This window comes from Hemibagrus wyckioides, linkage group LG06 (genome assembly GCF_019097595.1).
Source record: "Hemibagrus wyckioides isolate EC202008001 linkage group LG06, SWU_Hwy_1.0, whole genome shotgun sequence".
NCBI classification, from domain to species: domain Eukaryota; kingdom Metazoa; phylum Chordata; class Actinopteri; order Siluriformes; family Bagridae; genus Hemibagrus; species Hemibagrus wyckioides.
Window position 1 is genome coordinate 28,619,116 of NC_080715.1, and position 27,023 is coordinate 28,646,138.

General features: G+C 39.6%; 1 protein-coding gene and 1 long non-coding RNA gene across 3 annotated transcripts in view; both read left to right on the top strand.

The window, feature by feature from the left end:
- Positions 1-12,102: 12,102 nt before the first annotated feature.
- acvr2aa (activin A receptor type 2Aa) overlaps positions 12,103-27,023 on the top strand; it is a 44,424-nt gene continuing 29,503 nt past the window's right edge. For both annotated transcript variants that reach the window (XM_058392055.1, XM_058392056.1), the window contains exon 1: positions 12,103-13,542. In XM_058392055.1, coding sequence (XP_058248038.1) covers positions 13,488-13,542 — 55 coding nt within the window. In that variant the 5' untranslated portion in view covers positions 12,103-13,487. The remainder of the gene's footprint in view (positions 13,543-27,023) is intronic.
- Positions 13,559-25,890, top strand: LOC131354427 (uncharacterized). Its single transcript, XR_009204750.1, has 2 exons — positions 13,559-21,448; positions 21,566-25,890. It is a non-coding gene; the product is annotated as an uncharacterized LOC131354427 (long non-coding RNA).

Genomic DNA, 27,023 nt, shown 5'->3' on the forward strand with positions numbered 1-27,023 from the left:
ATAGGAATCATTAAAGGAAGCAATTAGCCGTCGGCTTCTTAAATGTTTCAGATTTAATTCTTTTCTATGATTATGGAAAGATACTGAAGATTTCAGCTAGTCCCAACTGAATAGTCGTCTGGATCGCACTTTCAGGTGTCACCCAGACAAAGATGGTTTCCATCGTGAGTCTGGTTCCTCTCAAGGGCTCTTCCTTCCTTGCCACCATTGCCTCTGACTTGCTCATTAGGAATAAATAGAAATTTCAACTTTGTAATTAATATTCAGATTTTTTTATATTCATTTAAAGCTGTCCATTGTTGAAAGCGCTATACAAATAAAATGTAATTGATTTGACTTGGATATCATTTGTGTGTCCCTAGGTAGTGTATTGGGAGATATTAGTAGACAGTTGTATGGAGTCATGCTGTTATTCTTCTATCCATCAGAAGAACAATAAAGTGAAGATGGTCATTAGAGCAGTGTGTCTGGTGACAGACATGGCCATGCTGTGAGGAATTTATCACCGTGGCACCACCGTCTCTGTCCCCTGCCAGACTCCAGGCCTTTGGCTGCTGCTCTACTTGGCACAGGCATCCTAGCTTTTTGTTTTCAGCTGTGGGTGAGTAGCTCAGCCAATAGAAGAGTGCAACCTGCAGTTAGCAGGCCACTAAAGCAGATACAGCTAATACGAAAGGTTTAGAGAGGATGTGGTGAAAAATTCATTTCATATCATGTCAGATCTTTTAGTCACCACAGTTTGAACTCTGTCTTCCAACAAAACCCTCAAAAACAGTGTGTGCTCATACTGAAAGGTAGTTCTCACACACAAGGTCCATAACCTACCTTTTCAAAGGCTGCTTTTACACAAGGGAAGGCATCGTACACCAGAGTCTGACCCTGTAGCATTCCATACAGGGAAGTGAATCTAATTAAGACCTTTCTACTTCTCAAGAGTTCACAGTAAAGCACCAGCCTCGGGCCATTCCACAGAAAGTCAGTGGTACTTGGGAAATGAGATAGCAATTAGTAAGTAATCAACCTCGGGGTGATAAGAATTCAGGGTTTTTTAAGGTGGTAATTATGTGTATGTGTGTACATTTATACTGTATTTATACTTTAGGGTATTAACAATTATACTACCATTTTATAAGATACATCCCCTTATCAGTTACATCTACTGTTTCAGTATACAGTTACTGGCTGTAGACCACCTACTGACCACCGCTGACCAGATGTTTAACACTGGATTTAGCTACTGACCACTGGCCAAATGTTTAGCAATGAATTTAGCTACTGACCAGATGTTTGGCTGCTGAATTATTCTTAACATAGCAGTGACACTGATGGTGTAGTGAAATTTTAATTGGCCTGCTGCTGGGTTTTGTAAAGGTCAGTAATGGTGAGTGTTGGTATTATAGTGGACTCTTTTTGGTACCAGACAGTGACCTAGCACCAGATGAATATATAAGCATATGTATGACAACAATCTGTCATCTGGCAAACAAGTGAACAAAAAAACAGCAGGGTCCTTTTGAAGGGTCCTTTAGATAATGAAGGGTTGTTCATTTCGAAAGGGATTTCTACTTCTCTGTCAGAGGCACAAAACAAGCGTGTGTGCTCAGTGTGAATTTTATTAAAGGGTTTTTCCAACAATCAGTAACATTATACTTTATTATCGTAGTAGTGGTCAGAGTTAGTGCTGGCTAATCCATTAATAAGCATAGAAGAAACAGCTCAGGGCAAAGACTCAAAAGGCTGAAATACTAATACAAGGCTGAAATATACTCGAGACTTTGCAGCAAAGACAAAGCAGAAGAATGGAAGAATTACTCAAACTAATTAGAGGGTAATAAGAAACAGGTGCACACAATGAGAAAAACCTAGCATTGAAAATACATGGCATGACCTCAGGGAAAAAAGGAAAAAAAAAAATCTGAAGGCAAAACAAAAGGCATGCGGTGTTTGTCTCCATGGTAACCATGATGCAAATGGGGAAACTGTGATATGACATATATGGTTCAACACAGATCATTTAACGGTTCAGTCTGCAACCTTTTACAGGGATACAGGATGAAATTTTCTTCCTAAGAGTAAATTTTGCTTTATTTTTGAACAAAAAAATAGATCAGACCCATCTCAAAACACACACAGAGAGAGAGAGAGAGAGAGAGAGAGAGAGAGAGGGTACACAATTCTGGCAATTTAAACTGCAAAACATCTGAATTCACAATATGCACTCTCCCATCTTATCTATCAGACAAACACACTTTTCTTCTCAGACGCCTACAGACTCCCACTCACCCACATTTTTCTTGCTGTTTTCTTCTTCCCTCTATAACACATGTCTACATGAAGAGTAATATTACAGAGATTAGAGCTCAGTGGGCACATGTCCAATCTTCCTGTGTCACTCAGGTAATCCCTGTTCACCTGAAAACTCTGGGACCTCACCAAATTCACCAAAAAAAAAAAACCCTCATCTAATGATGATTGTCTGGTGTGTTCAATAAGGTAGAATGCTAAATGTTGTCTGGACTGTGACACCGATAGATCAATCTTAATCCACATTTTACATATTATATATTGCTTATATTTACACTGACATGTCCAAGCTTTATGGAGTCTAATGTTTGTCTTGGTATTACCGTCTGTTTTATGTACTTATTGCTGTTAGTGTGTTCATAACTGTTTAATTATTGTCCAGGACTCATGTAACACTTTAACCCAGGGAGGAAACTCCACACAGTTCTGTTTTGCAGAACGGTTGGGAAAAATGGACTTTGGCTTGTATGTATGTAGAGCGAATAAAGAGCAAACCAGGAGGCTTCTTGGCCAACGTGTCCTGTTGCAGTTTTACCTGGTTTACAAGGTTTTTGTGATGTAAACAAAATGGTTAAAGGTCTGACATAATTTATCTTGGTTTCATTAAAAAAAATAAATAAATAAAAAATATATTTACATTTCCCTTAACCAACTGAGGGTTAAGGTTCTTGCTCAAGGGCCCTAGGTGGCCCTGGGATTTGAACTCAATAGCTTCCAATAAGTAAGCCAAAGCCTTAACCACTGAGCTACCACATCCCAATACTTAGCAATTAATAATCTAGGTGCATAAGTCTGCATACCTCTAAAGCTAATTCTATATTAAAGCACTTTTTGATTTTATTACACCATCTAGAGTGACTTACATTTTATCTTATTTTATGCAACTGAGCAGTTGAGGGTTTTGAGGGTTTTGAGGGTCTAGCAGTGGCAGCTTGGTGGAGTGACCACCAAGGCACCTTCTGAGCAACACCTTAACCACTAAGCTACCGCATCCCCTAGCACATTTTGACATGAATATTTTCCCACTCCACATTCTAGATCTTTCATATTATAAGAGCATCTCCTGTGCACAGCCCTTCTCATGTCACCCCACAGATTTTTTAGCTGGATTCAGGTCTGAGATCTGGCCGGATTGTTCAAAATCATTGATCTTCTTCTGGTTAAGCCATTCATTTGGTGTTGTGGATGTATGATTTGGGTCATTGCTGGACTGTAGAGTGAAATTCCTTTTCCTGTTCAGCCTCAACAGACACTAAAAGGTTTTTCAGTACTATCAAAAGGTATTTGAAGCTTTATTTGGTGGTTAATCAAAATTGCTTCATTGATGACAGATGTATGATAATTGCTGTTTAACGTGAGATGGAATGTGATTGGTTCATTCTGAACACAGCCACACTCCCAATTATTAAAGTGTGTGCACACTTCTGCGACCAGGTTATTGTTTCTATTTTCCCTAAAATGTTGTTTTTATACGTTGTAATTCCACATTGAGGTTGAAAAAACTTCTGATATGATTTATATTTTTTTTTTGTTTTTTTGTTTTGACATCACTAAAGCCTGCTATTTCACAAAGTTTCGAGTGTTTTAGTCTTTGAAAAAAGTCCTTCATCAAGCAATGCAATCAAAACACGTCCGAGGCTGTAAGACTCAAAAGGTCTAATGATTTTAAAATGATTACAATATATATTTTTATTCCTTTTTATTTTTTTGTACGTATTATTCCAACCTGCCATCACACTACACTGTATTCTCCATAAAATGTCCATATAATCTTTTATTTATTATTTTATTATTATTAAATGGAATTTATTATTATTAATATTGTTTTATTTGTATTTTTTAATAAATATGTATATATTTGTAGTTGAAATATTTAATTCTTTTTGATGCAGGAAAGATCTTAATGATGTTTGGTTTGATCAGATGTTGAGTGAGTACTAGAGGAGCTCAAGGTTTGCATTTCCTTCCTCGACTTGTTATGCCTCTGAACATGGCACTTAGTGACAAGGTTTTTAAAGAGGAACTTGCATATTAAAGAGAAGGCAAAGGCACATAGGCCCTTAGTGACTTGTAAAATTAAACAGCCTCGCTGTTTCTCCTACATGCTCTCCAATACGATGAATCAGGAAACAAGCCAGCCATTCTGACCTGCAGAGTCCAAGGTTAAATAACTAAATTATTGAATGTTTGCCAAAAAAAAAAAAAAAAAAATCAATTGTCTTTTGTGTCCAGGCATGGCAGCAATTTTTGGAAGAGATCTATAATGCAAAGTGTCATGATGAAAGAAGCAATGATAATGACGTAAACATTTCGCCGTTACTTTGGTCATCCAGGATTATCCATGTATAATAAAAGGTAATTAACCATATTTGTCATTTGTGATCATCCGGCAAGCTCACTGTGAATAAATAAACACCCCCTACACATCATGCTTCACCCTCTACACAACAGATGTTCATTTTTATATAAGTAGATCTTAAACGTCACAATTCAACACCTAATAAACATAAAAAGACAAAACATTTGTCACTAGCTGACAAATACAAATGGGTTTTTTGTTTTGAAGTAAATTATGTAAGCAGTGAGCTGTGGAATAGGGGTGGGCAATATGACAATAGACTATTCATTTCATTTCATTGTCTGTACCGCTTATCCGATCTATCCTCGGGTCACGGGGAGCCTGTGCCTATCTCAGGCGTCATCAGGCATCAAGGCAGGATACACCAGAGTGCCAACCCATCGCAGGGCACACACACACACACACTCATTCACTCACGCAATCACACACTACGGGCATTTTAGAGACTCCAATCAGCCTAGTAGCATGTCTTTGGACTGTGGGAGGAAATCGGAACATGCGGAGGAAACCCACCAAGCACGGGGTGAATAGACTATTAATGTAAGAAATAATTTGATAACACACTTTTCTGAGAATATGTTTCTAATATTTTTCCTCTGATTGCGAGCAGCCGAACTCACTCAACTCACTTTTTATCTTTTATCTGCACAGATTTGCTGTTAGTTTGGTAATTTAGCTGGTGGCCGAGAGGCTGTTACCTTTAACTTAATGGTGTCTGCTACTATTTTAGAAAATAATAGTGTGTGAGCCGACAAAACACAGTCTTCCTGCTCATTCTGAAGCTTCAAAACTGTCAGTTTGCGAGACGAAAGCTGAAAAACTAATAGCAGCAAATAGACTTGAGAAGGTTTAGAAAAACCTGTTACATCTTAAAAACCACCTATCTAAAACTATTCACCAAAAAAATAGTTGTTTGATTGTTGATTTACTCAGACTTGCTCAGAATTTTAAAGGCTTTTATTTTATTGTGATATACACTAGATTGTCAAAAGTTTTGGGACACCCCTCTAAATCATTGTATTCAGGTGTTGTTTTTCATGGGTTGGGCTTGGCCCCTTAGTTCCCGTGAAAGGAACTCTCAATACTTGACTGGCCTGCACAGTCCTGACCTCAACACATTTGGAATGAATTACAGTGGAGACTGCTCACACAAACAGCTATTTGCATTGACAAAGCGACATATTTTTTAATGAAAGCTGGTGACATGAGAGACAGCGACTGTTGGCGACTATATGTGTGCATGTCCAGAGACATGACGAATGGGAGCGAAGACAGTATAGCGGACAAGATTCGTGGCTCACACACTGCTTCTCCTTCATCTAGTATGATATGATGCAGATATAAATAGCTGAATTTTTTACATAGACATCAAATCACCCTCCAGAATGTTTCATTTTAGCAGCAAGAAACCTGATTTGTTGTCAAGTGGAATGCTAGTTGTGCCATATGCTAATAACCGTTATTTCTATGGCAAGTACCTGCAACTTCATATTACATCAATTGAAGGCTTGCAGTGATCAAATCAATGTAAGTGTGCACGTAGCTTAAGTCGGTCAGTGGGGCACTGTGTTTGTGCAACATCTAGATAGGTGAGCAAATCAGTGGAACGTCAGTTTGTCATTATTATTGGGCACGCAAATGAGGTATTAGTTTTAACAGAAGTAAGTATATGGTAAGGCTCAGGCTCAACTAATCCTTGTATAAAATATAGATCATTTAGGGCATGGGTGTACAATCTTATAAAGAAAGGGCCGGTGTGGGTTCAGGTTTTCATTCCAACCGAGCAGAAGCCACACCTGAGTCTAATGAAAGCCAGCATCAGTTGATTAAACAGGTGGAATCAGGTGTAGCTTCTGCTTGGTTGGAATGAAAACCTGCACCCACACCAGCCATTTGTGGATAAGATTGGACATCTCTGATTTAGGGGATTTGGCAGATGCCCTTATCCAGAGCAAATTAGATTCATCTAATTTTTTTTTCTTAAGGGTTGAGGGCCTTGCTCACTCAGGGGAACAGCAGTGGCAGTTTGATGGTCCTGGGATTCAAACACCTTCTAATCAGTAGTCCACCACTGAGCTACCATTTATCTGTAAAAGAAAGCATCATTAGGTTGGTGTGTTTGCTGACTATTGTTTGCATGTATGAAGTTTGCATATGTGAAGACCTATTATGACAATGGTTTCTATTGCACACTAGACACGCAATACTTGTCACACTGCACCCAAAATGTGAAATACTTGCTGAATATATGATAATGACTGCTAATGATCTGAAGTCTATTGTCTATCGTGTCAAAGAAACCACAGAGCAGGACCTAATGTCCAACATTTCTCTTCATTTCTAATTTCAGAGCAAAGGCTCCTTATCATTAACCCTGATGGCCATGTGATTAAAAACGTAATGAGACTTACCTTAATGAAACCAAGAGCCAAAGAGATCAATTATGGTGCTTTATACTATGTGTATGGATGAAGGTTTTTCTACCCCATTCCAAAGCCTTAGCTTTAATGTGCTTGAAGAGAGCAGCGTGTAATGCGATTTGCCGGCTCTTGGCTCTGTGAACTGGAAGAAACAGAAAGAGTAGGTGCTTAGGAATCAAGGGCTCAGTTTTCAAGCCAGGGTCATGTTGTTGTTGACCTCATCTCCGTAACCGCCTTCCCTTCTAAACAGATCTCGTCCTTGAAAGTATACTTAAGCTATTTAGTCTGACAACAGAGAATATCCAACTAAATATTTAATCATTTGCCGTTACTGGGTTTCGTGGATATTTGCACCTGGCCAATAGTTCGGAGGTAAACATGGCATTATGGGATGTGTTAATCGAGCACAAGAAAGAGGCCAATGTCCAATCTGTACCGCTTAGACATGATGAGTTCAGGGATGTTCAAAACTTTAAAAAGTTTTCTAGTGCAATGTGAGAATGTGAAAAATGAGCAGAATGCTGTTTCCTCAAGACAAAAGAGCATTTTAAAAAATTTATCAATTAACAAAATTCTCCTCATGTTATCAAAGCCTCAGTATATAACTAGTTATGCACTGATGACCTTCAACTATCTCAAAATGTAATGTCATTTATGTTTGTGGAAATAAATCAGTAATGCCAGATAAAATGACTGTGGAAATATCTATCTGGATTTCAGCACCTGAACACCTCCAGTGCCATTTTCACTCTCGGCTCTCAAGCACTTGAAGAAAATGGCGTCATTGTAGATGGTTGTCATACAGAATAGTTTCTTCCTAACCAAGGATTATTTACTTTATATACACTATATTAACCACAACTATAACTACACATAACTATGACTATTTCACCAGCTAAAATGAAAGTGAAATTTGTTTGCAGCAACAGGTCTATCTTTTAAGTTCTATTAGTTTACTAGGTTTCCCCTGGTTCAAAATTTGATATGACATGGCCTCAGGAATAAGCAAACAATATGGCTGTCATAAAATATATGTTTTGTGCAGTGTCCTCAGTACTCGCTCTACAAAGAGTACATTGTAGAAGTTCAGTCCAGGATTATTATCATTAGTAGTAGTAGTAGTAGTAGTAGCAGCAGTATTATGTCAGCTGTTAAGCCACACTTACATAATATATCATGATGCAATAGTAGCATTAGTGCCTCACAGCTCACAGTTTCTTCCAAAACCATGCCAAAAAAAATGGATTTTCTGTCTCTACATTCACACTGGATGTGAATGAGTGCAGGTCTATGTGTATTTTGGTGTCCTGGTGTCTCCTTCATGGTGGATTCTTTCATGGTGGACTGCTTTTGTTCCTGGGATAAGCTGCAGAATTCACTACAACTTGGACAACAGATAATGCCATTTCGGAAGAGAAACAACCCATCATACTGAAAATACTGCAATCTATTAATAAACAATGTGCCACTGGAAATACTTCAGCTATACTACAACAACATATTAGACATCCATCCTGGAGATTAGATCCCCTTTATACCAAGTTGCCTCCAAGCTCTCAATGCAAAAACACCACTTGCTTTAAATAATCAAATGTGCAGTGTGTTATTTTTTGTTATTATTATTATTTTATTAAAGATTGTATAGTCCTTAACTCTGAGAATTCCCCAAGCTGGAAGCACCATTAGAAAAAAAAAATCATTAAGAGTTTGTAAATAAGCTGTGCAACCTTCATCTGGGGGAATTCCACAGCGAACATGACATGCCTCCAGGAACATGCCACGCCTGCAACGTGAACTCTGTGCATATATTACCTTCTTATTACAGAACAAATTACATCTTACTGAAAGCTTAATTACAGCCTATAGATAAACAGAGCAACGTCCTTCAAAAAGAAAGAAGACAGTGTCTCTAAATCGAATTCAAAATATATTTAAGAGACACAGAAAATCCATCAGATAAGACCAACTTGCCATGTCATGTCTATCTAATAAGGGAAGAATGAACAGTGCAAGGACATAACATAAATACATCAAAATGTCAGAGTTTCAAATCCCTGCCAACATCTGCATGATATTTTTCATCCTAATGGTTTCTTGCAGTCAGTAATGACTAGCATTAACTGTTCATTTGTAAGGATTAGAGAATAAAAGGTGACTCTTGGAATACATGACACTGAGATAATAATATTAGCTTAAATACGCTGAGGTTTTACTGGAGAGGAGAACAACAGAGAGCCAAAGAGAACAAAAACTGGTGGAAAGCAAAAAAATAAATAAATAAAAAATTGCAATCCAGTGCAATATTTGGGGTTTTATATATCAAGAGTGGGAGAGAATGTGATGGGACGATATCAGTGGCCATCAGCATTTGACCTTCATTGTAGCTTAGTAGGGATATTGTGAAAGTCGCCACCCGTTTAGGGGAAAATCGTCTCTCACGGAGGCATAGTGCTTGAAAGTGTTCCACCCAGTACACTTTTAAAAAGCCTCTGCTCACTCGTTACACCAGAAAATGGATGAGCTTAGAGCACAGGACTAATGCATTTTTGCAGCAATGAAAACACTTGGTGTAATGAGGCTTGAAACAGAGGGGATTATGTGTATTTGTAGATCATCACACACACACACACACACATGCAGGAGTGTAGAATTATCATAGATTACAGACACAATGGTCTCATGTATGATTGCTTAGAGAGAAAAGAATCAAAATCAAATCGAAAACAGATTCAGGGCCACAATCAATATTTCGGATGACAATTCAGCAGCCTTTAGTATATTGAGATGCGTTGTGTATTGAGATGAAAATGTTAAATGAGGTATTATTTCAAATAACTGTGACTAATTCAAGATGAAAATTGAAATATTACATTTCAACAATATTGCATCATGGCCACTGTGCATCGTGTGCCTTGTGTGCATTGATTACTCAAGTATAAATATTGTGACACATACTGCTGTTAGTGTTTGGAAATATAATATGTTATTTAAAAAAGGATATTGTGATATTACAAAAAAAAAAAACACTATCCTGGCCGTTACAAACATGTTTAAACCGGGCAACTTGGTTGGAACCATATGACCGCTGCAAGATTATGACAAATTAGTTGAAATGGATATGTCAGAATGAAAGTGGTCTGTGTAGATCAGCAGTTAAATCTAGTGTCTTGGACTGCATCAGAAGCACTATATTCACTGTATAGTGTATTATTTTGAGAAATTTGCCATTGTTGAGTCATAGACAAACCTGTCCGAACAAGGGAATTACAAATTGTCAGTGGAACTGAGCATATTTGATTAGCACCAAAAGCTAGAGCTGTTATTGTGATGTGGTGGCTGATTTAGGGGCACACTTTATATTTATCTTTTCTGTAGCATACCCGAATTTTGGGTACTTTACACCAGTCTCGAAGTGGCAACACCAGGTTTTTTTTTGTTATTTGGTAGAAATCAGAATGCACCGTGAAATAAGTTATGTTTATTAACACGTCCTTACAGTTATTAGACTGTTTGACTGACCAGAATTGATTTTGATAATCAGCGATGCTAGGGTAAACCTTGATTAATGGTTTGTGTAAAGTTTCTTATGTTCTCCCTGAGGGTATCTTCTGGGTTCCCTGGTTTCTATCCACCTTTTAGAAACATAGCAGCATGTGATTCGGCTATGTTTGAGAGAACCTGTGTGTACATAGTGCTATTTGACAGGTTGGCATCCAACCCAGGGTAATTCCCTCCTTACACCTCATGGGATAGTCTCCGGATCCACTGCAGCCTTGAGCAGGATAAAGCGGTTCAAGAAGAGCTGTGTTCTGTTGGTATATGTAATATACACTTTATTGCCAAAAGTTTTGGGACACCCTTCCAAATCATTGAATCAGTGTGTTGTTTTTCAGGGGTTAGGCTTGGCCCCTTAGTTCCAGGCAATGGAACTCTTAATACTTCAGCATACCAAGACATTTTGGACAATTTCATGGTCTCTACTTTGTGGAAACAGTTTGGGGATGACCCCTTCCTGTTCCAACATGACTGCACACCAGTGCACAAAGCAAGGTCCAAAAAGACATGGATGAGTGAGTTGAGTCCTGACCTCAACCTGATAGAACACCTTTGGGATGAATTAGAATGGAGACTGTGATCCAGGACTTCTCCTCCAACATCAGTGCCTGACGTCAGAAACATGCTTCTAGAGTAATGGTCAAAAATTCCCATAAACACACTCCTAAACCTTGTGGAAAGCCTTCCCAGAAGAGTTGAAGCTGTTATACCTGCAAAGGGCGGGCCAACTCCATATTACATTCATGTACATGTTAAGGAAGACGTCCCAGTTTTGGTTTGGCTCGCAGTCTCCGCTTTAATTAATCCCGAAGGTGTTCTATCAGGTCATGGTTCAAGGCCAGTCAGGTTCCTCAATGGAACTAAGGGGCCAAGCCCAACCCCTGAAAAACAACACCTGAATTCAACGATTTAGAGTTGTGTCCCAAAACGTTTGGCAATATATTGTATGTTTAAATAATGAACCTAATATTTGCATAGTTAGGTTATATACATAAGTGAACGTTTATGTAAATTTATATTAAACAGGTCAAAAGTTTGAGCTTAGAAATTTCTCATGGCAGTCATTTTTTAGTGTTTTTTTAGAATCTGTATGTAATATACTAATGCAAAACCATTGCATTGTGTGCAAGTTCCTTATATTTTGGTATATCACACACATTACAGTCATACATCAGGCTCTCAGCTGAGCTTTATTTGCCTTCTCACTCCTGCGCTTTCACACAGAATGAGAGGAGAAGAGTGAGCGTTCACTCCACATCAGCTTCTCCTTAACGCAACACAGAGACGGGCTTGAGTCATCTCTCCAGCAATATGATTCGCTTGTGTTATTAGTTCCAGCTCGATGATTGGCCGAGCGCTATGTCAATCATTCCTATACGCTCCATGTACACACAATGGGAGGGGAAAGTGAAGGGCAGGGGAAAAAAAAAAACACAAACAATCCGCCCGCTCCGGCTGCCATCTTGAATATACAGTAATGCCTACAGTGTGAACCACTTCACTGACGGCGGAGCTGGAGAGAGAGACAGAGAGAGAGACAGACAGACAGAAGGAGAGAGAGAGAGAGAGAAAGAAACGCTGGAGCACACTGATTTATCCCAACTCCAGACGCGTAACATTTTTAAACAAGAGGAATATATATATTTTTTGCTTTGAAAATAAGAGACGGCTGCCTTGTTTTCGGCTCATTCGGATAGCTGGACATGCTAGCCGTCGCTGAAGGATCCGATTCGGGCAAGCGGACACGGTCGAGCCGTCGAGATTTCTCCGCTTCGACATTTTAACGATTTTTTTTATTATTATTATTGTTATTATTATTCTTTTGGCTCGGAGACAACACGAGGAAACGGAAAAAAATATATAAATATATATAGATATTTAAATCTGATAGCATTTGTGATATATGTAACGTTATTCTGCCGAGATAGATAGAGATAGCGCGAGAGAGAGAGAGCTCGCGCAGAATGTGAATACAGCGCGTTAGCGTCGTTAGCTATTTGTCCTGTTTATTTTTTTTATTTTTATTATCTTTTTTTTTTTTACTGAAAGCTTAGCTATTCAGTATATTCACTTATCTATATTTGAATCGCAAACGCATATATCTATCTATCTACCTACCTCCGTGTCCTTTTAAACAGCGCGTGAATGTGAATAAGGCTCGCGACTTTTCCAATAAGTGAGAAACCGTTTGGTTTTTCACCGCTTTGTAAAATCTGAAGGGTTTGTTTTTGTTAATAAATAATCTTATATATATGTATGTACATAAACGTTTAAAAACAAAACATGAACGTGGCTAGTTATAGAGTTATTAATCTTTCGTTATGGAAAACTGGCCCAGAGAGAAGCGATCAGATTGAGCTGTGAGCGTTTTCTCGAGTGGATCACATTTTTTGGATCTGCTGTTGATTACTTTTGACTAGTGAATTGATTCAATATGGGATTTTTAGTTGACCGTAATGTTGGTCATCTTGTCAGCATTAATAGCCCAGAGAAATAATTGTGCTTTTTTTGTCTTCCTTCTCTCTACATGATCTCTGTCTCTCTTTCTGCTCTTTTTTATGTTTTGAGCTGTAACGATTTATCCGATCAAATAATCGCTCGGGATCCAGTGGATCGATAGGTTGGTCGGTCGTTATTGGGAACTCTTGTAATTCTTGGGATTTTTTTAACACCCCCCCCTCTATCCATCAACATGGATGTGTTTTAAAGCAATTGATCACTGGTGAAGAGAGCCAACAGGGACACTACTGGAGGCCTGTCGGAATCTGAAGGAGAGATCCACTTGTTTTTTTGTGTTTTTTTTTTTTTTAAAAAAGGATCACAAAAATATATAGAAATATATATATAAAATGGGTTCTGCGACAAAACTGGCCTTCGGAGTGTTCCTCATCTCCTGCTCCTCAGGTGGGTTCAACATTCTCTCTCTCTCTCTCCCTCTCTCTCTCTCTCTCTCTCTCTCTCTCACTGACTCTGTGAGTGAAAACTTGATTTGAACACAATATCCTAGGAGATTATTTTGTGCACAGGATGAGATCACACACACACACACACATGCTATCCTTGTGAGCACCTTCCACTATTGCACCGAATACATACAATCACTAAGATCAGCCTCAACAGATATCTTTCATTTCTCTTACTATATTGAATTAAATCTGCACGAAGCACTTTTCCTCATGGGAACCTACTGTCCGACGTTATGTTTCTTGAGATATTTGGTCCCCACAGAAAGGTAAAAACATGACAACATAACACTAACACACACAAACACCCTTTTCAGCAAGGAATTCATTGTGTTTAGATTTAGACCCCAATGCTAAGCTGTAAGTCATATTTAACATATTCTGGTGATTTTTTTATGTCCTTGTCCATGTAATCTGTCCCTGCTGATAAACACACACCTGAGTAGCTACCAAAAAAAGCCCGGAGAATGGACAAGAAGGATCATTTGATCATAGCAAATGGAGCAAAGCTCATGTTTGCATATGAACAGATAAAAATCAGACCTGAGCCACTCAGTGTTTCATAATCCTCTGTTACTGAAGTGTGTGTGTATGTGAGAGAGAGAGAGAGATGAGCCTCGTAATTGAAGCAGTGTATTTTTATTTATTTTTTTGCTTAAGGGGTATGGGAATGTGTGCTGTCCACCTCATGATCATTTTCCTTTTCTCTTCCAAGAGGACAGTTCATTAGTTCATTCATCCGCCCATCTTCATCCTGATCAGGGTCACGATGGATTCCCGGGAACGCCGGGGCATATTAGTTTACAGCCTAATGTTCAGTGGAATCTTATTTAACCCTGAATGCTGCCATTCATGAGCCTGGTTCACACCTGAAACGGTTAAAATTTACGATCACATGACTTTGACGGCTCAAAACGCAAGAACAGATGTGATAACTCAGGCATTTATGAAGATTTACAGTCGTACACCCATCCTCCTCCTCCTCCTCCTAAGGAGACCGTTTATGGTTTACATGTGAAGGACGAAGGTGCATTTTAGGTTGTGAATCTTTTCACTTTCGTGTGTTTTCATAAAAAGGTCTGGTACTTACAGATGCGAAAGTGTCGCCAATCGTGGCTAGTCACGCAAGAGAATTTCCCTTTACCGTAACTTTAGATCTGACTCGTAAGTTATGACGGTTGTAACTGGTTGAGCGCATGCATTTTTGCAGTACTTTCTTCAGCACCAGTATTTTCCTGTTGCACATAGCTCATTGTGAAAGTATGAATGAATTGACTGTATTCTCTTAATGTGAACAGTTTATTACTTTGCATTGATAAAACAAATCAGCTTTACATTACAGTAAATAAAGTGATAGACAAAAACACGAAACACTACTTTGATACACCGATCAGGCATAACATTATGAGCACTGAGAGGTGAAGTGAATATCACTGATTATCTCCTCATCATGGCACCTGTTAGTGGGTGGGATATATTAGGCAGCAAGTGAACATTTTGTCCTCAAAGTTGATGTGTTAGAAGCAGGAAAAATGGGCAAGTGTAAGGATTTAAGGGAGTTTGATGAAGGGACAAATTGTGATGGCTAGACCACTGGATCAGTGCATCTCCAAAACTGCAGCTCTTGTGGGGTGTTCCCGGTCTGCAGTGGTCAGTATCTATCAAAAGTGTCTTGTAAGTCCTGTAAGTAAACTTTAAATCCTGTAAGTTGCAGTGTGTGGCCCTAAAAGATCTGCTGCTAACATCTTGGTGCCAGATACCACAGCACACCTTCAGGGATCTGGTGGAGTCCATGCATCAACGGGTCAGGGCTGTTTTGGCAGCAAAAGGGGGAACCGATGCAATATTAGGCAGGTGGTCATAATGTTATGCCTGATCAGTGAACATTGGACCAACGGCACGTTTGGTGATTTTTTTTTTTGATTATTTATCACAATATTTAGAAGCAATATACAGCTAAATATTCACAATTAGAGAGGCGAGAAACCTGTTTTTGTTCATATTACGTTGATAATGTCACATTTAGCAGGGCGTGAGTTCTTAAAAACAGCATAGATCTTTTCTTTTGTAACGTGCTATATAAACAACAGCATTTCATGTTGAATAAGAAAAAGCTCATTTTTAAGGTAAAAAAAAATTATCTTATTATTAGTTTAACACAGACGGCTGATTTTAGGCTTCTGAAATGGAACAAATCTTTTCTGTACAGTGGCACTGAGGCACCAGGTACAACATAAATCTGGAGAAAACATCTCACAGCAGAGAAGCATGAAAACATGACGAATCAAAGCATGTGCGTTTGTGTACATGTGACATTTCAGCCCAAAACACAGGGTTCAGTCTCTCACGTTTGTATTTTCCTTGACCTGACCTTCTATGTGACGCTTAATCTTCTGTCCAACGAAGCATCTAATGTGTAAAAACGTACACACGTCTTCGCTCTCAGGTATCTCTGCTGCTTTTCAACACAGAGCATGCACAGTGCGTGTATAGTTTAATATCTGATTTTATTTCGGATTTATAATGAACTTGTTATGCTTATTCCAACTCATCCATTTTTGCAAGCTTGTTAACTGCTACCGCCTGATATCAGCTATTTCTGTCTGCTGTAATGATGTAATGAGTACTCTTATGAGTACATCTTATGTTATGTGCCCCCTTCTTTAAAGTCCCTATTGGCGTCACACCCTTCCAAAGCCATAGGCGATACTCTCTCTTTAATAGTTAGGGGGACGACAAGCTCACAAGCGTAATGCCATGCCAACCTCAATAATGTCAACAACTTTGTGTAGGTTTCAGAGGAGGATTTGTTGCACCTTGGCTCAGTGGAGGGTTTGTTGCTAACCAGGTTCATTTTCAAAGTGTACTTTGTAAACTGCGAATGCATGTATGTGTGTTTTAGCATCAGAACGTGACCTTATTTAGCACCGATATTTCCTAGAAAATTGTCGTATGTTTTGCATCTTCGTTTGAATCTGTTCTTGCACAGCCTCGTGTGTTTAGTAAACTAGTTAAAATTGTGCTTCTTGGTTTATTATGCACTTTTGGCCTTTACAGTTCATTTAACCTGCAACCACAACATCCTATATGACAGTGAGCGCCTTTAGAAACAAATATCAGACGAATCCGGCAACAAATCAGAAGGAACAAGCCGCATGCCACCTAAAATATTCCACCGTAATAACCTCATTCACACTTTCAAGGCAGATCAGAAGGTTCGGATGTAAAGATGAAGATAAACCGCAGCGAGTTTCTTCCATTCGATTAAATGTATTTAGCATGTTTAGCGTGTAGAATAGAGTTTTTGTATTTTTCCAGTGCAGAGTTCACTCCAGGCTCAAGTGTTTGAGAAATTAAAGACATGCACTGTGCACCAGACGAGTAATTCAGGTGAGGCTTTTCACATCGATTGGCTTGACCACATGAGCTCTGGCATGGCTAGAGTGCCTGATTGCCAAGTGGGCCAAAGCTGGGCATCTGCCAGTGTAAGGTTAATTACACATTATTCATACCTCACGCCTCTCGGAGCCATTTACATTTACCAACATGCAGTTGGGAGACGCGGCCGACCTTTGCAGGTGACTGTTTAGCTGAGCATGCAAATACAAAGCACGCCTTCCCGTGCATGGTCCTGTCGCAGGAAATGGCTGTAAATCATGTCAGCGTGTTTCAGTCAGAATGAAAGTGTGCGGTGAAGTTTGTGATATTCACACAGCAAACACCAGCGTCGGTGGTTTGAATCAGCTCCCATTATAATCTCTTCGTTGCACACGAGTCTTGTAAAGTATACGCGAATATTTGGTGCTGCTTTGCCACCCACAGTTCAGTAATCGTGTTATTGACATGCAATAAAACAGAGCGAAATCTGTAGTCTGGCGAGATCTTTAAAAGTCTAAGAGTTTATCAAGAAAAAAGACCATTTGTCCTTGTGTCTGTCTTCAGCTCAAGTGTTCAGGTTGGCTCATTATCCTGAGATTCAAACGAGAGCATATATTAAAACCGCGTGGGCAACTAGAAAGAAGCGTGTTCTCTCATTCCAAAGCGTTTTATTGGGGTTTGTGGCAACAGTTAGGAGAACATATCCAGATGTGTTGGTCAGGTGTCTTTTGGCTGTGTAGTGTAATTTTTAAACGTTGAAATGACTGAATTTTTCAGATATGTCCTGATTCCTCTGGCCACTGCACATGCTTGCAACTCCTAAATTTAAATATTCGCCAAACCTGACTCTGAATCCTTTCACATAACTAATTAAGGACAGCGTAATAAGTCAGGAGTACGTATTCTGTACATTGTCTCGGTTTCTGTACCTGTACCTTGTGTTTCTTGGGTAGGATCTAACATCATTTCTTTGACATGGTATCGTCCGTAATTCTTGGTACAATGAGGAAATTTGTAAAGCAAATCCTGCCACTTCGCCAGCAGATCCCCCAAAACAAAGATTTTCTCTTACTGTGAGGATAACGCGTGTTTACCCCCACAAGCCACCATGAGCACACCAAAGGGCAATTATGGTAAACCTTAGCATTAGCCTCATGTTTTCAACATGAGGTCATGAGATAACAGTAAACGGAGAAGGAGCCACAGAAAACAGTGCTCTTTTTATTAAAATAAAAAAATGTCCATTAGTCATATTTCGTCCCTGCAGTCTCACCTTGACCACCGGTCACACAAGCCATTAGAGCTCAAAGACACGATGGTTTTCAGCACCTTTGATTTCAGCATCCGCTGAGCCGTTAGCGAATATTGAACTCCTAGCGAAAACATTTAATTTTTTTTGTTTCCTTGGTGAAAAGAGGCAATTAGTGTTTCTCCTGCATGTTTCTTTAATGCCGCTCGGACGGATGTTTTTCTCCCCCGAGATCAGATGTCCATTTGGAGCCGTATTCTCAGGCTCTCGGAGATTATTACCTCGTTATTAATGACCGGCTCATTTGTGACTGGAGTCTAACAAAGTCGAACGAAAGAAATGCTGATGAGCGCTGTGACACAATTTTTATGTAACACAATAAAATATGTAAACAGTCCTCCAGCTATTTAACTGTGCAGAGGATCTTAAGTTTAACTCTCCGTATTTAGATCGCTTCTGATGAACGGTGTGCAGGTTTTGTTTGTTGATTTATTTATTTTGATGGCTTGACCTCGCTTGTATTTTGATCCTCCTTCTCCTCACCAAGTGGACTTCTATGACACAGGCAGGTCGTCGTCCAAGATGGCGGCGCCCGCGTGAATTATTTACAGCCTTGGCTGACCACTGCTGACGGAGGGGTTATTTGAAATCAAAATGTGCTGTCTTTTGTCCCTTGACGCTTTTCCTCGGCCCTGTACTGCAGAGCTTGAAATTAACAGCATCCTGTCAGCGGGGCAGTTAGAAAAGGGCTGAGGACAGTGCGAGTCCTTGCTCTGGATGATTGCAGGACAATAAAAAAAAAGTGTAATCAGTTTAGCAATGACTTTTTCAGCAGTGCTCAGATATCTCTCTCACAAGGGGGAAAATCTCCTAAACTTACTCTAGCAGACAGAGTATGATTGGCCTTTATATATCTGAAACAAACACTTTGTATAGACCAGTTGAAAGAGTTCACAAACTGTATGAATGAGAACGTTGCACGAGCTCAAGGGCTGTAGGATCGAGATCTGTGACATGAAGAAGGATTAAAGATTATTTTGTGCAGCAGTGTTTTTATTTATTTATTTTTTTTAATCCTAACTGTTTATTTTATTTATTTTTTCCTTTTTTAAAAAAAAAAAAAATGTCACCCTGTGGAAGCGAGATATATTTTGCCTCAGAGCAACAGTTGCACAGCATTTCAACATCTTTATCTGGGTCTTGGGTCTTTACATGCGCACCATTGAGCCTCACGTGATCAGAGAAGGAAGCGCTGTGTGGTCCCTGTACCCACAAAGCAGCTTCAAAACATTTTCAAGAATACAAATGGCCTGATTAATATTGAGAAAAAAAACATCGCTTTACAGATTTAAAGGTTTTAAGGAGATACAAAATGATATTCAGAGTTTTAAAGGGTGAACAGTCCTGTCTGACAAATGACAGAGTAGAGCTCACACCTGAAATAGTTCCCCCTGGGTCATGGTAAACACGATGTAAACCAAATCCCGAGCTCATACTTTACCCAGGGTTAACGGCTAATCCTGGCTCTTCATAATCTGACGTTTCACATTGTTAATTCCTAAAGCCTGGCTTAACTTTCTTCTCATTTGCATATTTGTGCATACAACCATGACTGGATAAATACAGCGTGCGACTTCTTTAAATAACGGCTTGTCTCACGCTTTCGCATCACTGAGGAAAATAAGGACAGGTCTGCCATATTGTTATCTTTCATAGCTTTATTTAGCTTTTTTTTGTCATGCAGTGCATTGATATCCAACTTTCGATCTTTTTTCAGTCACGTATTTCCTCCTCGCTACGGCGCCTCACTTCCTCCTTGTTCACTGTTTTGCCGCCTGATAATACCAAGCTGTATTTGTTGCAACGTCCTGGTTTTCACGTGATATGAGGCACGTGCTCTTGAGTTTCTGACTGGGTGTCTGTTTTTAAGTTGTACACATTACAGATAATTTATTGTTAACTGTCAGGAATGTGAATAAACATGACGAGTTAGTAGTAGCTGTAACCAAGCTCATTTTAAAATTGAAATTCTTATTATTTAAATCTCTGTTTATATTTTGCTACCAAAGACATTTGTACATCTTTATCTGTTTGGCAAACACGGACAAGATAAGCCAAGGCCTGGTTCACACCTGTTATTATAAACGTGTCTCCAGTGACCACTTGCGATCGGATTTCATACATCGTTTCCGCTGTAGAAAGCCTGTCCAACACATTTATTACGTCAGTCTTCCACCGCATTTATATCCAGGCAGAAATGGTTTGCGGATCCTTTCCCATGAACGTGTACATGCCGTTTTTCTAAAATGTTTATGTTAATGAAACTTGTAAACGTGTGAGAGATGAGAGGAATGAGATTATAGTAAGCAACTGCTTTCAGTTCAGTTCTACAAAGTACTATTGGGCTGCTTCTCAGGTGTGAGACTAAATAGTAGAGATTGTTGTAGTAGTAATGAATTAGTTTCTGCTGTATCCTCGAGATGCATTTGACCCTATTCACACCTGCGCTTAGCACTGACCATTCATGCTCAGATCACCCAGGACACATGCTAATAACAGGTGTGAACAGGGTGAAAAAGGGCGTCGACATGGCAGCATCAGACAGGACACATTAAGGACACAAAGAGACGACAGAATGTTTACATTCAGCAGACACCCTTATCCAGAGCGACTCTCATCTTGTACAGCTGAGTAATTGAGGGTTAAGGGCCTTGCTCAGGGGCCCAGCAGTGACAGACCTAGGATTTGAACTCACAGCCTTCCCATCAGTAGTCCAACACCTTAAACATGAAGCTACAACACCCTTAAAAGAAAGAAACACATACTTATTACTTTGGACACCAAGCTTTCCATCTGGAATGTAAATCATCTGACTCGATAGCCAACACGATAGTTAGAATGGATCAGTGAGTCGTTTCAAAACTTTCCGAGTTCCCTACTAAGCAGCGTTATCTCTGTAACAGTATCTGGTACTGCGAGGAGAGAGCACTCAAACCCGAAACTTTCTGACTTTTTGTTTAGAGCACAAGCATGATGTGATGCATGTGACACATTTTAGAAAGGGATAAAGACACAGACGTCCTCTACACAGGAATTAGCAGCACCCTGGAGCTCGGAGCGCGCCGCTGTGAGAGATTTGAATTTCTACACTGCCGGTCCAAGCACAGTTGTGATGATATCTTGTTTTATTTTCTTTTTACCTTAGTAACAAAACTGAATGGTGAGAAGTTGTTGTAGCAAGTCACTTTACTGAAACAGAGATGAAAAATTTGATGTGCAAAATAGCACTTTGTATAAACAAATACATTTGTTTTTCTCATTTCTCCTCCTTTTATAGATATCAGAGCGACTTTGTTTCTTTGGCTGAATTTCTCTGATCGCTCACTCAGCACATTGTGTAGGTGACAAAAAAAAAAAAGACGGCTTTACGTTCCCGAAGACTGGTCTCAGAGAAGGCAGAGCTGAATAATCATAAGGATATATTACCGCTGAAGGATAATTACAAACGAATCAGAGACATAAAAGGCTGTGATAAAATCATGGTGCTGTTTTCCTGATGAAGGCTGACTGCTGTACAGATTGCAGGACGAGATCATTTGAGTCTCCCCTGAAAGCGTAAAGTGAATTTTTGTTCAGGATTTTACACTGTGAAGTTTTATTTGTTTCTTACAGTTCATGTGTTTGTTTAAAAAATCTAAAACCTTTTTGATTTAAAGAAAAAAAACACCGAAGTAAAATATACTATATTGCCAAAAGTTTTGGGACATCTGCCTTTACATGCACATGAATGTAATATGGAGTCGTCCCACCCTTCCAGCTATAACAGCTTCAACTCTTCTGGGAAGGCTTTCCACAAGGTTTAGGAGTGTGTTTATGGGAATTTTTGACCATTCCTCTAGAAGCGCATTTGTGAGGTCAGGCACTGATGTTGGACGAAAAGGCCTGATTCACAGTCTCCACTCTAATTCATCCCACCTGACTTCAGTGATTTGGAGGGGTGTCCCAAACCTTTTAGCAATATAGTATGTCATGGGTGAGCTATGAATGTACACATTATTTAATTGTTTGTTTGTGTGTTTGTAAGGCAATTTTCTTCCTTTATAGTGGTCATTGTTAGCTGAGTTTAAGCTCAGTGCTGGACACATTTCTACAGGTTTACGCCCTGATGTCACTTACTGTAACACAGTGTTAAATACTCAAATCTGATTGGCTGGAAGCTTGTGATTAATTCTGTAAGTCTCAGCACCGTCTGTAATTCTAGTCACACGTTTATGTTAATGTCCTGCTTCTAAAACTTTATTATGATTGAAAATACATGGTGTTTACATATATATTACAGCACAGTGTAATTGTTTTCTTCGCATATCCCAGCTGAGGAAGTTGGGGTCAGAGCACAGGGGCAGTTATGATACAGCACCCCTGGAGCAGGAAGGGTTAAGGGCCTTGCTCAGTTGCCCAACAGTGGAGCTTGGTGGTGCTGGGGCTTGAACCCGGATCCAGAGCCTTAACCACTGCCCCAACATTTCAAAAATATCAATCCTCAAATATTTCAGAAATATCGACTTTTGCGTAATATTCATTCAGTGTGACATGAAATATCATTTTCTCAGTGTCCAAGATTTATAGTTAATATAATATAATATAAAGTTAATATATATAGAAAATGTAGGATCATTGATGCGGTATTTGTTCAACATATGTTGAAGGAGTCTCCAGTGTCAGTGCTTTGAAATGTCTCTTTGTAAAGAGCTTGTGTTGTCTTTTGTCTCTATAATATGTTTTTTTAAGTGTTATTAACATCATTTGAGGAAAAAACGAAGATGGTGAGGAGAGGGTTGTTTGTAGGCACTATGATGTAAGTAAGAATTGTTATTCAACTAAAAAGAAAGAAAAAAGGTATACACCGATCAGGCATAACATTACCTGCCTAAAATTGTGTTGGTCCTCCTTTTACTGCCAAAACAGCCCTGACCTATTGAGGCATGGACTCCACTATGTGTGCTATGGTATCTGGCACCAAGATCTTAGCAGCAGATCTATTAGGTCCTGTAAGTTGGGAGGTGGGGCCTCCATGTGCCTCTATGGATTCCATGGGCCAAACATTGTAACTTACAGGACTTACAGAATATTTACAGGGCTTAAAGTATACTCTTCATAGATACTGACCACTGCAGACCAGGAACACCCCACAAGAGCTGCAGTTTTATGCTCTGATCCAGTCGTCTAGACATGACAATTTGACCCTTGTCAAACTCGCTCAAATCCTGATACTTGCCCATTTTTCCTGCTTCTAACACATCAACTTTGAGGACAAAATGTTCACTTGCTGCTTAATATATCCCACCCACTAACAGGTGCCATGATGAGGAGATAATCAGTGATATTCACTTCACCTCATAATGTTATGGCTGATCGGTGTAAACTGATAATAAGTATGACATCATAGGAATTAATAAAAAAAATAAATGTTGTATTGCTGTAGTATAAGAAGAATGAAACAGTTCAGAACGAGCTGTTATAGGAAAATAATCATCGCCATGGAGACAGCAACTCATGATTAGTGCCTTGTGTAACATCCTGTTATCAGTATGTAATATATCAAATGAAAACCCGAGTCTGGATACAGACTCCAGCCCCAGACTTATCGAAGCGGTCAACAGATACTCCAGGTAGCAAGCAGGTGCAGAAGGTATTTAGCAACAAGAAGACAAGGCAGGACTGTATGTGAAACGCTCTGAAATCTCCAGTACCTGAGCATCACAGAGGGGAAGACAGGAAGTGTAAACGTGCATTAGTTAATAAGCAGATGAAGGAAAAGCAGGTGTCGGCGCTCCGTGGAGGAGGCATGCTGGGAACGCTCTGACAGTGACACAAACGCCGCAGGAAGATAGAAAACATTGTTTTGTCGACCACAGCAGCTTCCCCATCAAACTGAGTGATGAGATTGTGTAAACAACTTGACCACTGCTAGGGACTAAACCTTCTCCATCTAGATTATTCTCCAGGATTAACATTGATGTTTCATTGCTGTGCAGGTGAAGAGACAGAAATAATGCAAACCTTCTGACCAATCAGGTTCAAGAACTCAAGCCAGATCGACAAATAATTGTTAATCAGTGTTTAAATGAGAAATTTTCCTGTCCTCTGTAACCATAACCAGTTTATAAGAACTTTAATAAGGAATTTTTGTATAAAAAAGTGAAAGAAACCTGTGTTTTCTCTTCAGTGCAGGAATTTATGTTAAAACTTCACACCAGCTCTGTGAGATACGCTGCTAAAAACTCTCTGTTCCAAACCAGGGGTTTTTGCTTCTCACCGCTGGCTGTCCATGACTCATCGATGATTATTTGAAAAAAAAATCTTGCGTCATATGTTTACCACAAAGAGAGAAAACTCAACAATCTTATACAACAGTCTTATTAGTGTTTAGCTTATTGTGCACCTGCTAATTAAAAAAAATCACAGCGCAATTGAGCACTGGATGTATTTAGTGGCTCTGTTAATGATCCTGCAGCTGGAAGCTCACGAGCACAATCAATAGTTGAAGATTAATATCACACATGGAACAAATATTTTTTGTGTTTTATTTATTATGCCTTTAGATGTGCAGCGTGTCGTTAGGTAACAGATACGCACCAATCCCAATTTCTTCCATTTTCAACATGATATCGACGCCGAAGCTCAGAGCATCGGCCGATACCTGATACTGATCCCACATCGACATCCTCACGGCCACGCTCCGCAATATCCAGGAACAGGATTGGTTAAATTTCACTTCATAACACTGCAGCTGACGGAAAGATTCAGCAGAATGTCTGCGTTCGTTCTGTTTTTTTTTTTCTCTTCACAGAGTTCATTTTGTTCCAAAGTGGAGCAGGGATGTTTATCGATGACTACAGTGCAGGTTTCTTTCTGTTTTATCACTGCGCTGCAGTGTTTATGCACAAGACTCGTCCTATGAGGAAACAACCTGCGATGACTGCAAAGATTTAAGATTCAGTCCCAAGAACTAAAGATGAACAAATTTTTGTCTGTAACATTTCACTGGAAGCAGATTTCCTGTCACCATTTTATGCCTCTCCTAATACCGCGGCATGGTTCTTGAATCTGATTGGTCAGATTACCTACACTATCTTGCCAAGCGTTTTGGGACATCTGCCTTTCCATGCACATGAATGTAATATGGAGTTGTCCCACCCTTCCAGCTATAACAGCTTCAACTTTTCTGGGAAGGCTTTCCACAAGGTTTAGGAGTGTGTTTATGGGAATTTTTGACCATTACTCTAGAAGCGAGTGAGGTCAGGCACTGATGTTGGAGGAGAAGTCCTGGCTCACAGTCTCCACTCTAATCCATCCCAATGGTGTTCTATCAGGCTGAGGTGCAGGCCAGTCAAGTTCCTCCACACCAAACTCACTCATCCATGTCTTTATGGACCTTGCTTTGTGCACTGGTGTGCAGTCATGTTGGAACAGGAAGGGATCATCCCCAAACTGTTCCCTACAAAGTCGTTGGGTGTCCCAAAACTTTTGGCAATATAGTGTATATTATAAAATTGTACATAGAGAAAAAAACAAATTAGAGTAAGATTGAAAAATGTTTAAAAGTTGTGATGTATTGTGGTTCCTGATAAACAAATTAAACAAATGCATTTAAGAACTTCAGGAGATTTCGTTTTAACTTATTCACCGGGTGTAGATCACAGAAAAAGAAAACAGTTTGATGTTAAACCGCTGCTGTACTGAAACTCGATGGCACATGGCAAGAAGGATCTTGCCTAGACTCTTCACTGCTCTCCATCCATCATCAAGGCAGATGCTCTCTGATCTATTAAGTGCACTTTGTTGTTCTAGGCCTCCGTGACAGATACATTTTATTCAGGCAAAGTGCCCTAGTGCATCAGAGTTAGGCCGTAACAGACATGCCTTGTTTTGCATTTCAACCTTTAGGAAGGAGCATAGGAAGTGATGTAAGCCCCATACGCAGCAGACGTGTCACCAGTGGCCAGCACATCCGCAGGATTTTATTACAAATGAATTGAAATTGAAATGAAGCAGAGCTAATGGTCTAGCGGAGAGAGTGGGATTCACCCGTTAAGATAATTCTTCTTCGATCCATCTTGTGAACTTAAGTTTAGATCAACAGTATTAGCAGTTTTCAAATGAAAGAGACTGAACAAGCTGAGTATGGATTCTCAGAGCCTGTATACAGAGCCCTTGGTGAACTGTCGCAGCAGCACCTGAACCCGTAAATCATTCACACGAGGTGTTTTTCTTGAGCAGCACCTTCAATTGCGTCCAAATCGCACAGTTCCACTGAACAGAACAAATCGCTTTGCCGTGTATGCAATTCGAGAAAGCTGGCCTTCCAATTCTCTGTGGAGGAAAATCCCCATTCCAGGAATTTCAGTCCCTTTTTTTGGTAAGCGATCCGTAAGGCAAAACCGCAGAGCCAACGAGGAGATATCGTGTCACCGATCTCAAAAGGCTGTAGCGCTCTCTCTCTGGACGTTTTCTTCTTTTTTTTTTTTTTTTTGCTTCACTAGGTTTCATTTCTCATTTCACCGGAGGCCAGAGAAAGAATAAATTGCATATTAGGCCACATATGGGGAAGTGAAGGTCAGGACTTGGAGACAAAATATTACATTTAACAGAAAACTGTCAAGTCAGATTTTCAAGATTTGGAATGAACGAAGTTAAGCACACAACCTAAACAAGATACACCCCCCTACACACACACCAAAACCCCCCACCCTGAATATTTGCATAACTGCAGAACTTGAGAAGCACGTTGTTCA